The sequence below is a fragment of the Citrus sinensis genome, chromosome 1 (assembly GCF_022201045.2).
Source record: "Citrus sinensis cultivar Valencia sweet orange chromosome 1, DVS_A1.0, whole genome shotgun sequence".
NCBI classification, from domain to species: domain Eukaryota; kingdom Viridiplantae; phylum Streptophyta; class Magnoliopsida; order Sapindales; family Rutaceae; genus Citrus; species Citrus sinensis.
This window is the reverse complement of record NC_068556.1, coordinates 2,560,925-2,573,413: the sequence shown is the minus strand read 5'-3', so window position 1 is coordinate 2,573,413 and position 12,489 is coordinate 2,560,925. Positions and strand designations below refer to the sequence as shown.

Here is a 12,489-nt window from a genome sequence, read left to right as displayed (position 1 = left end):
TAAAAAAAGAATAATTGGGATGTAATGTAAACTTTACTTTTCTTTTTTTTTTTGTGGAAATAGTTACGGTGGTTGACTGGTTTCTTTTGGTAACCACATCAAAGTCCCTAGAGTTTTACTTTTACTCAAATACTGATATTATTTTCCATTTATTTCAAATAGGTCCCTGATCAGTGATCACTGATCTATTGTCATTCATCAATCATCCCGTCATCCCGTGACATGAATTTAAGTCTTCTAACATAGAAGGTATTATATGTGACAGTTTCAGTTAGACTAATGAACCGTAAAGTTTTTACTATAACCACTAACCGGGCAAAACACAAAATAAATAAATAGATTGGATTGAGCAAAATTTACATAATTATTGAATGACTGAAATTCAAGTCACTTATATAGTCATATTTAGATTTAAAATTTTTGACATGATAAATTGATAACACATTTATATAATATTAACTTATTTTCATTAAAAAATCATCCTATGTTTTTCATATATTTACAAAGTTGTTAGTTATATTTAAAATAAAAGTAATTAGAGCTTAGGAAATTTGTACTATAAATTTGTTTGAAAATATTATTAAGAACATGTTTAAAAATGTGATTCTTTATAAAATATTAAAATTATATATATATATATTAAATTGGTGACACAATATTAATTATGATAAAAATATCAGAATTAGAATTATAATAAACAAATCAGCGTTAGAAGATTCTTAAAATAATAAATAAATAAATAAATCAGGTTTATTTATTTTAAATTTGATAGAACTTGAAAAACATTTGATACTCTTAACACAAATTGCCACCTCTTCAGCTCTACTGTCAATATTTGATACAAAAGTAAAACACTGAGGCCCTTACATGAGAAATTGCGAACTATAGGGATCTAAGTGTTATTACTCCTTTGCCGGTGCATGTTAACTTGATTACACGTGTGTCTGCTGTCTTGTACGTTGAACCGTTGGATTGGTCACTGGTGGACGGCATGTGATATCACTATACATTAATTTTTGTGTTCAATCGACTCAATGCTCACCTTCGATAAGGACGATTATGTAAGTTTATTCAAAAGTATTGTCCTTAGCAAACCTTTTACGGAATGTTTCATGAAAATATATACGCAAACATTTTCTTTTTTTCTAAATGAATTTATAATCTATCACCAACAAATATTTGTAAGTTTTAATTATTTAAAAACACGTCCAATGGAAACACTTTGGAAAAGAATCCTAAGCCAACACATTCACATTTTTGCCCGACGAGTCCACTCTAAAGTACCAATTTATATTACTATTAATAAATTAGAAAGCTTCGCACACGTGGAAGGTCAATTGATGAGTCAGTTGATGCCCTCCCCTTGAGGAAATATTGTTTTCATTTGTTTAAGTTTTATAAGAGATCTAATCTGAGAGGAATTAACAAATAGCATAATTCAAAAAAATAAATAATAATAAAGGGAGTAAGATCCCACATAGCAATACGCTCTGTTTCAGTTGAAATATTTATATCTATAGTCAGTATGTAAGCAACCACATTGCATAAAATGTACAGTATAGTAGAGCTAAATTACTAATAATAGCTACAAAAAGATTTTTTTTTTAAATTACAAAAATATAACAGACCATACCTGAGAATTTCTAGTCATATCTCATTCCCATTAAAAAAAAAAAAAAACTCGCACATATATTTGCCCCAAAGTTAGAGGCTAAAAATGACATGCATATTGAACCCTAAGCCGTCAAGCTCTTTGGAGTTCAGCTTGTTTAGTTACTTACTGGTCAAGTAAATGGATCAGAAAAAGAGCGACACACAATAAAGAATATGGAGCAAATAAAAGAAAAGAATAAGGGTAGCTATAACTTTTTTTTTTTTTCGGGCCTTTATGATTAATCAGGTGTTTAGATACAGAAGTACTCTCTGCATAGCTACATCTTCAATCCTACATGTAAACTAGGGGGAAAGAAATTCTAGCCGTTGTTAAGACTTCCCGGAGGCTGGGAAGTCCTGAAAATTATTCCTCAGAGGACATATAAACTGTCTGTCTAATTGGTCAGACTCCAGAAATTACAGGTTACAATTTTTGACCTGGAAGCACCAGAACTGGATAAGATGCTACAACAACGATGAACAGACAATAAAGGCAAACCATAAATTAAAATTAAACGGTAAAATGTGTTATGATGGGAACCCAGATCACCCTCCAAGAACTAGAATGGAAGCGCTGTGTCAACAGGTTGTGTAACTCATCTTATGAGGAAGAATCAGCTATTGTACTTGTTCATCTAGAGAAAACTGATAGAACTCGCTCTGTTGGGGTCATGGTTGCCACACATTTGAACTGCCACGACAACAGCATTTTATAAAAACAGATTGTCTAGCTGAAGTGGTATAAGAAAGTTAGAGCAGGTTTTGGCATACTTTCCAAAATAGTTCCAAGTTCTCCGGAACAACTTGGATGCATGATTAGCTTAACTAGTTCATATGAAAAATGATAGATGGCACTAAAAATCAATTACCTTTTCCTGTCTATATTTCTCACGTATGGCATTTAGTGAGCAACCGTCAGTATTGAGCTGCAAATCTTCTAGTGCTAGTACTGTACACTTCAGCTCTGATGCCTTGTAACTAGTATAATGCTCTAAAGTTGAATTCTGCAGCAGGTTCACAGAAAGATTTAATTTAGGTAATTTTATCTTATTCGGGAGTGTAAAGAATGAACAAAACTAGGCCCTGCTAGATCAATGAAACAGAAAAAATGCTGACCCATGGGTGCTCTGACTGATTAAGCGTCCATTTGGCAAGGAACACGGCAGATGCTGCTACAAGGGAAGGCCGAAACCTTAGGAAGCTATACTCCAGAAGAGTCAACTCAGCCAAGTAATTTGCTAGGAATTCAAGCTCCAAACAAGAAACCTGAATATCAAAGCAATTAAGTTGTTTTACTAAATTGTTATTGAAGAAATTAAACCAGGGAGTATGATTTGCATTTAGGTTACCTTATGTGAAGCTTGAGCCGCTTGAATGAATCTCCTAAAAACCAAAAATGAGGGATAAAAAAAATTAGTCTTTTGCACTATCAAGAGGTATTTGGAAAAGGCTAAGGAAGATGCTGGTGGTGCTTTACCTTAGAAATGATTTTGTGGTGGGAACAGATAATTGAAAGTGCAAGAAATTCAGAACTTGACTCTCCATTTTCAAAACCTGTCAATTGACTTCAATTAGCAACCTTATAAATCAGAATGGGGAAGAACAAAGGCAAGATTGGACATTGCAAAATTGATAAATTGGGATTTTTCAGAACTTGAATATCCTAAGAATACTCTCTATTTAACTAAGCAGATCGGGTCGACTAGAAAATGCTAGTTTGCTCTTGGGCCAATTATTTAGGAGAGATGACAAGAATTACATGATGCAGCAGAACATATGGTCGGTATATTCATAAAATTGCCAAGTAAAATCATACCTCTTCTCTCGTGTAGGTATTATCTGTGATGAAGCAAAATTCTTCCAGTCGTGGTGCAATGATTTCTTCATACTTTCTTTAAACCACAGTGGAATAGGAAAAAAAAAGGGAAAAAGGAATCATTTAGTGCAATAATCAAAATAAACATAATATCTGATGTTCACTAATTTAGGAATATTCAAGTTATGTCGACGATATGCTATTTGAGTTAGATTTCAAAGTTTGAAACAAATTGATGAATGTAAAGCAATACAAGATAATTACTGCACTTCCTCATCTCCATGCACATTCACACTAGAGAGATAGAATGTCTTCATAATTCAATTGAAGAATTCTTTATATGTCAAAATAAAAAAAATTGATCAAGAGATTAAAAAGGTAGGAGTCTAAGAAAGGAAAACAAAGGTCAAGCATTTTATTACGTTGCAATTATTCTTTTAAACTTCAAAATGACAGATATTCACTACGAAGTAGCATACCCAACATGTTCAACTAACATTATAAATCTAAGAAACCCTAGTTCTATTACCGACCATTTGAAACTTATATTATTTGATTTATCTCTAGAAAATGTGTCAAAGTTGACAAAACATTTGTATCAAATGTACATTCAAACTCAAGAATGTTCACCTGTTGATGTCATCATCAGCATTTCAATACAGAAACATAAGAAATTTTTTCTCCCCCCCCCCCCTTTCCTGATAAAAGCCTCAAGAGAGACATAAGAAACTTTCAAATGATGAGACAGATATCACAAACTAAAAACATACAGCAATTAAGAAAGTGATAAAACTTGGAACTTACGAAGCAATTAGCATGCAAGTGACACCAACAAGCTGGAGTCTTTGCTTCGGAATATGATTTTGGGAGAGAAACCGATCAATGAGATTCACTGTGAGGTAAAGTGTGTCTGGAACCAGCTTATATTCTTCAGAAACCTAAAAGAGGAAACATAAACTATGAGTTTTGATCAATTATCTTAAAATTTTGTGGATATAAATATACATTTTTATCAAATTCATTTGAGAATAAAACATCGCTATTGCATTAAAGCTAGGTAAAGGCAAACTGTAGCAGGCTGACTCACCTCCACAAGCCAATCAATCAATATTCCCCGCATGTTTGGAGTGATATCTTGCTGCAACTTTTCCATATAAGTTGTTGAAGGTCTTTGGTCAAGCTGAAAAGAGGGAATTTTCAGAAAATCAGCATTAAATATGTTTACAACATCCACTAAATCAGTAAACAAGTATCCTTTCTTTGCCAAGAAGCATTTCAAAAATGAAAAAAATTTTACTTAATAAACCAAACTAAGTATAGTCTGTCTGAACAAAAATCAAACTGAACCCATAATGCTTTCTCCTGGTCCCAGCCAAACAAGAAGACACTTGCAAGTGGACATCAGAGTTCGCAAGGATATGATGATAATCATAATAGCAGCCAGCATAAATAACTTAAGAGATTGGAAAAGGCCAGAAACAACAGCAACTTTAAGAAGTTCTTTAAGAAGCAAACCTGGTTTACTTAAGCACAGGCAATGATAATGACATCCAGTGAATGAAAAAGCACGGTAACAAGTATTAGAAAGTAGTAATTACAACACAAACCTCTGTAACACGTATATTATTGTATATATCAGGGGCATATAAGCTGCACACTTGAGGATCTTCCAGGTTTGAATCAATATTCACAATGCTTGGACCATTTGATTGCAGTTCTTCGCACAAGTTGTTTTCTTCTGCATAACCCAATTAAAAGACTGTCACCTTTGTGCATAAGTTTAGAAACAGAACTGTGTAACCTGCACATTTTCTTTTACGTCTTACTTGAAATTTTTTTTCACATCATTAGATTCTTTTGTCTCCCAAACATCAATCACAAGATTAAGTATAATAACAACTTAATAAGGGCATAATGCACAATTTCTGTTGCATAATTTTTGAGAAGACAACAAATGCATAACCCTTCCAAAATAGCGGCATGCAATGTCATTTAGAAGATATCCTGGCATATAATTGTGTTTGCCTTACAGTTTATACAACTCATATTTCCATTAACCGTTCTAAAATAATTTGAAATTGAACAGAAACCTCTCATTTGATGGCCTTGGAGTCCAAAAGGTTTCTCTGAAACATGTGTTGGATGGTTCCGATCTGCTTTGCCACATTCACTTGTGTTTTCTGTCACCTCCTGTGGTTCCCCCATCCTAATTTTTGACAATTCTTCAGCTAACTTTTCTTTTACATCTTCTTCAACAAGTAGATTTTCTGCACAGACATCTGAAGACACCTTTGCAATCTTCTTTGGAGGACTACTACTAGGTTGCTTTCTAGTCTGTCAACCAGCAATATCAACAGATACAAAAATTCTTATCCTTATACCAAAAAGTTTTCAAAAATAGTAGAAGTTGATATAGTTTCTAGACAAACAAAAAGTGCCGCGCCATTTCTTTGTTGGTATTATCACTGTATACAAAAACTGACCATCTCCCATTTTTAGTGGTCTGGTAAAATCAAACAATCATGTAGACAAATGTTATGAACTCACCTGAATTTTAGCAAAACTACTATAGTTTCTATGCGAATTTTCACAGATGTTGGTTACATCTTTAAGTACAGCCCTTCTCTTATGCTGAATGCCTGAGGTAGCAGTCACAGAAGCTTTGTTCTCATCCGACGCTCCCCTTTTGGAATTCATTCTTAGAACATGCTTGTGATCTGGTTTAAAGGTAGGTTTTGAGGAGGGAAATATCCCTCCTGATGTTCCCAGGGCTTTAGCTTTTGCTCGTGTGATCCGTGAAGTAGGCTCTTCAATTTTGGCATGAGTTTTATTTTCTTTATTTATGTTCACATGCCTTGAAGAAGAGCGAGGCATGACTTAATCTGAAATGCTGTTCATTGGACCTGCATTTCTATTGCCATTTCAGTGCAAAAAATAAAAACAAGAAGCTAAAACGTAGGCATGTAGCCAATAAAGCAATTGTGCAGATGCAAGAAATGCTAACGCTAACATATTAAACATCAAATGCCAAGTACAATCAACTGTTCTCATAAGCAAGCATTGGTAGATTCAAAATGTTGATGTTATTCATAGCGATCTCAAGAGGAGCAGATATAGCATATATTTGTAATTACTATGCTTTTGCTTAATTCTGGGGAGCACAATAACTAAAGTCTTTTTTACTTGAGAACAGCTCATGTTTACATCTTCAAAAGGATTAGTTTAAACAACAGATCTCTAAACCAAATTGGGAGCATCAATAACTTCAATCCCCTTTTAAAGTTAAAAAAAAAAAACTACTTTATTTTTACACAATCAAACGATTTTAAATATTTGACCAGGAAACATAACTTAGAAGGACAAGAATGCAGCTAAATTATGAAAGCCATTTTGCTTGCAGATATTAATTACACATTTCAGTTTTTCTTTTATTTTTCACAATTTATCAGAAATTAAACACAGATTCGTTCTGCATTTTCACATAAGCCAACCAAACCCTAACCTCTGGAAAATTTGGTCACCTTTTAGCTTCAAGTTCAAATAATAAATAACATTCAAAGTTCAAAATACAAAAGTTATCCATCCTCTGCTCCAACCAAAAATTCCTCCACTAATTCGTTCCAGGAAACAGTATTTGAAAATATAAAACGAAAACAAAAATTGCACATTCAAACGCAAATAATTTAATGACAAAAAAAAATTGTGCAAATATGGTAAATGAAAGGAAATATCTGAAAAAGGAGACTCCATCACAGATCTACGAAACGAAACTCCAAAACAATATCGTCATTGTCTCGTCAAAGTCTGTGACTCTCATCGATCCATATAACACAACGAAACAACAAAATTTAACACGGGAAAAAAAAAAAAAAGGAATGTGTAAGCAAGTATCCGAGAGAATAGAAGAAAACCGAGCTTACTGAGTGACTTGGAGCTCCGAGACCTTTCGAATCGGGTCAAAAAGAGCTCTTGAAAAGAGAGTGAAGAGTGTGCGTGAATTGTGATTGTGAAATTTGAGGAGTGTGACTGGTGTTATATTACTACTGCAGGAGCAGGGGCAGGGCCGCAGCAGTGGGGAGCGTGAGCGGGACGGAGTACAGTTTAAACTTCCAAAAAATTTCTTATTTCCGCTTCCGCTTTTTACTGCTTCCACTCCACGCTCTTCAGTTTTTTTTTTTTTAAATATATATATATATATATAGAAAAAGAAAATACCCAAACAGATCCCCAAAGTTTATTCTAACGTAAAAATAACCCCCAACTTTTTAGAAATAAACATACAAAGCCTCTACTAAGTTCTAGCTAGTTTTGAACTGTTACAATTATCACAATTTGTATGGCTCCGACTCCGAGTAAAATTAAAATGAAATAAAAATAAGTGAGGTAGTAAAAATGATTCTATTGTTATATCAAAAAAAATTTTATCTTTAAGGAATTTTTTTTCTTTTGGGTCATAAGATTTAAATTGATGTAGCTTTGATTTTATTCTTAAAAAAATTCATACGAAGAAAAAATTGTATGTGATAATTTATAAAATATTATTTCTACACTAGCCTCATACTTTAATTTTATTCTTAAAAAAATTCATACAAAGAAAAAGTTGTATGTGATAATTCATAAAATATTATCTTTATACTAGCCTCATAGTTTAATTTTTTTCACCTACCCATTCTATGATAATTTTTGTTTTCACATCAATTTATTAGGGGATGGTTCTCACTTTTTGGTGAACAAAGCCATCACATGATGCTACGAGACTAATCTACAATTTCAACTCTATTCACAGAAGTCATATAAGTATGTTATGTGTCCATGTATGTATTAAATCATTTTTCCCCACACTATATACATTAAACACACTTCATTACTAACCTTATTATATTAAGATAATAAGAATACGTGGTTAGCCATATCCATGATTATAATTTACCATATCTAAACTTAACAATACCAATCTCACCATTATGTTGATCTAAAATGTTTGGAAGTCTTAAGCTCCCCCCCCCCTTACCTAAACTTTGTTCTTTTTATTAAATATTACACTTGTCACGTCAGCCACCAACCACTTTAAATCACATCTGCCATCAACCACTTTTCTATTATTTTATTTATAATTCTAAAAAAAATTTAAATTATAAAATTTAAACCAGCCCAAAAATAGTGCTCGCAGGTCGCGGGGGGGGGGGGGGGGGGGGGGGGGGGAGAAGAACGTCCCTAGGGCAAGAAAGAGAGAGAGAGATGAAGAAACTAACGCAAGCGTGGTTATGTGTGTCTAGTATTAAAAGTTAATTGTATCTAGGTCTATAAGGAAAGACTTCAGTGGCCTGAATGTTGTTTTCGTGTTTGATTTGACCACGTGATTTAAATATTAATCAGTGGTCCGTGGATTATATGTGCGGGAATCTATAAATGTGATCCACTAAGATATTGCCGCGTTTGCATGCCTGGTGAAAGTCAATGCGGAGTGCTCTTTTGGAAAGAACTATGCGATTTTCGAAATGTTTAAACTTAAAATTAGAATAAAAAAGAGGAATTTATTGTGGATTTTCAACCACGAGGTAACTCAAAATAGGACAAAACTACGTTACAGAATCTGTAAGGTACAGACTGCAGCATCAGCCGTTGGATGTGGTTGGATGTGGAGTGAGAAACTAAACAAAAGAAAATCGGATGGTGGGATGACGGGAGATGTTTGTTACAGAATCTGTAACATAGACAGGTCCACTCAAAATAATAAAATTCTTTTATTTTGAATAGGTTATTTCAATATACATAGTCATATTTCATTTTTTGTCTTTTAATACTAATTTTAAATTTTTTTAGAAATTTTTAAAATTTTTCTTTAAATTTACATTAAACTTACAAATTACAGTTGGTAATCTCTAGTAGTGCATGCAGCCATGAGTATCATGCTTTTATTATTATTCATCTTTTATTAACTGGTAATTAAGTAGCTGTATTTACTTGCCGACAAGACCTCCACGAATAAAGTTCAAACAACTTTTAGCTAACTGAAGTCGAATTTTTGGAGGTGCTAAAGTAAAATTTTAGTCCATATATAATAATTAGAGCACCTAAAAAGGGTGACAACTAATAAAAGAAAGTCTCAATGATTTCCACTTTATCAAGATAAGCACGAAATCTTAAGAAATTCAAGAAATCTAACAGGTGTAGCCAGATGAAATACAAACATATACATTTAATCGTCTACAATGACTAAATAAATAATAATAATAATAATAAATAAATAAAACCACCCAGCGTTTCTCTAAATTTAATTTAATTAATATGTTGCGGTGGGCAACCGATGGGGGTTAATGCTGTCTTTATTATCCAGAATCCAGATAGATATTGATAATTTTTGGAAAGGGGGAAAAAAAAGAACGGGGGATTTAAAAGAGCAAAACTCTCTCTCAAAATCTATTAAACAGTTTTATTTCAGGAATCAAATCAAGGCTTTAGAGTTTTTTTTTTTTTTTTTAATACTAGTTACACACCAGATTACTGTATTGCACAGATATTTACAAATATTTACAACTGTTATCACAATAGTATATTGATATTTACAATCAGACATACCTAACTGGGACTTATATATGATTACTTTAAATTTTATGAAATATATGCTCACATAAATTGTCCTTACAGACGAGGGATGCCTCCTACTTCACTTACATTTCGTAAGGAATAAGAAGTTATAAATATTTTTAGCCCCCACAAAAGCATTGTGGGGGCTTGAACCGCTGCCCAGAGCAGCCCACCACTTCAACCAAGGCCGAAGTGGCAAGGCTTTAGAGTCGGTGGAAGCATTCATGGGAAATATTTGCGAGCAATTATTGCACACACATTCACAAATTCTAATTATGCCAAATTCAACTTTCATTTTGAGAGGGTGCACTAGTACTTGATTCAAATTTTTTTACAAAATTTTAAGAATCTTAAATTTGGCTCTTTTGCAGCCATTTGGAAAAGGGGTCCCATGACCATAAGCAAATACGCTCGCAATTGAACCATTGTTTGGGATATTGACGATGAGGACAATAATTTTGAATAGTTAGTTGAGTGGAGGGCGCTTGCCTAACTAAGAGGAAGGCAACAACTTTATAGGATTTGATAGAGCCAAATTAAAATGGTCCCCATTGTCCGCTCCCCTTTATTTTCTTCCCCCACCTAATCTTCTGCATACATTTCAGGCTATGAATCGTTTTGTGACTTTAAAGGGTAGCAAATGCTTAAGTCCAAGTGGCTAAAAACACTCACTCACAATTGTAAGGAAAGTGGTTCGAATCCCTTCATACGTATTGTGGGGGTTTAATTTAAATGTCTTTTCTTAGAGCCCCAGAACTTGAGTGAATGTAATTTTTCTCCCAAAATAGGAGTTGGTCGTCCCTCGAATATTTGAGAGGGTTAAAAATTTGAGCGATGTCATATCAGAATTGATGTAAACGAGTCTCAACAATTTATATGGCGTAAATATCATGAACATTAGTTCTCTTCAAAAAAAAAAAGGAACCAAATTAAGCCCCCCCCCCCCCCCCCCAAAAAAAAAAAAAGTTCAGCTTTTTTCTACATTAATTGACCCTTTAAGGGTCTCCATTGTTAGTAGTATAGACGAAAAGTTGTTCTAATAAAAATGCAGTGATTCTAATTGCGCAAGCCAGGAGCTAAGGCTTGTGTGTGCGCGCGCTCTTACAAACACATTCATCACGGAGAGATTATTTTATGTATCAAAGATCAATTAATATTAATATAATACGTTCATTATTATTTAATGTAACTACTCATTTATCTAGTAATTTTTTAAAAAAAAAATAAATGAAAACCTAATAGGATGCTATTAATTTATTATATCATAGAACTAATGTGAGAAACAAACGAACCCTTTTAGATGCTCCTTTCGGCATTTTTAATATGCATTTTAAAAATTTTAAATTGAAAAACAGAAAAGATACGGACCAAAAGAGAGGAGAAAAAAAAAATGTTTTTGGCTTCAATCATTAGCTATTTCTGCTTTTAATAAACAATTTTCGATTGGATCTTGATGATGTCAGTGACATATTCAAACCGCTTTGAAACTTGTTTGTTGTTTTCTTAAAATCATTACTTTTTTTTATTCCTTGGCTTCATAATTAAGAAGACTTTGAAATCTCGGTCTTTCTTTTATTATTGATTATTATTATTATTATTATTAACATTTTGTTCGTGGCTCGGCTCTATCAATTAATTCTACTTAATAATGTGAATTAGACGAAGTCATTCGTGGGTGTTTTCATTTCACGTGTAAATCTTTTGATTTGAGATAGCATATAATATATAGGCGCTCCACCCCCACTTTAGCCCACCACCATCGTGTTAATTTCTCAATGTCAAATTAAACATCAAAAAGACTTGAAAAGCATTGTCATCGTGTTCGCTTCTTTTTGTAATTTGCAGGCTTTAAATTTAGAGCAATACCTTTACACCCACTTACTAGAATGAGCAAGTCTTGAAGTTGTCATAGGAATGGCAATGAAGTATATATGGATTGAATCTATATTACTCCATATTCATATTCATTATGGATCTATATTTTTTGCTTCATATCTAGATTCGAAACAAAAAATAAAGATTTATATTTGCTCCAAATTCAAATTAAAAAATTCAAATTCAAATCTGCTATAAATCCATCATGAATTCTAAATCTCAATAATAAAAAATCAATTTTTTTTAGAAAGAAAATTTAAGACTAAAATGTATTGGTAACAATTAAATTATATAATTTGTACAAAAAATCTAATAAGTATTGTAGCTTCTACTTTTGCACCAAAATAAACAAATAAGAAAGATAATAAAATATCGATAAAAAGTAATTGCATGAATAATATTATTATAATATTCTAATGTCTCATTTACTATCTTGATATCCACTGCACACCATCATATTCCTATATCATTAAATAATAACATACAAGTTAAAAATGATTTATTATATTCAGTGCTTTACTATTTTTATTATTCCTATATCACACTCGTAGTTATTT

General features: G+C 32.7%; 1 protein-coding gene across 2 annotated transcripts; it reads right to left on the bottom strand.

Annotated features, from left to right (window-relative positions):
• Window positions 1-1,851: 1,851 nt before the first annotated feature.
• On the bottom strand, window positions 1,852-7,566 carry LOC102630346 (cyclin-A2-1). Of its 2 annotated transcripts, none has more exons than XM_015529651.2 (12): window positions 7,390-7,566; window positions 6,017-6,380; window positions 5,560-5,803; window positions 5,077-5,207; window positions 4,557-4,649; window positions 4,274-4,407; window positions 3,470-3,545; window positions 3,131-3,207; window positions 3,003-3,036; window positions 2,770-2,919; window positions 2,523-2,657; window positions 1,852-2,344 (listed from the first exon to the last, which is right to left on the bottom strand). In XM_015529651.2, the coding sequence occupies exons 2-12, from the start codon at window positions 6,341-6,343 to the stop codon at window positions 2,285-2,287; spliced, it is 1,461 nt and encodes a 486-aa protein (XP_015385137.1). In that variant the 5' UTR covers window positions 6,344-6,380; window positions 7,390-7,566; the 3' UTR covers window positions 1,852-2,284. The 2 variants fall into 2 exon arrangements, with proteins under 2 accessions (XP_015385137.1, XP_006476192.1); XM_006476129.3 differs by having other exon boundaries at window positions 6,017-6,372.
• Between the last annotated feature and the right edge of the window lie 4,923 nt (window positions 7,567-12,489).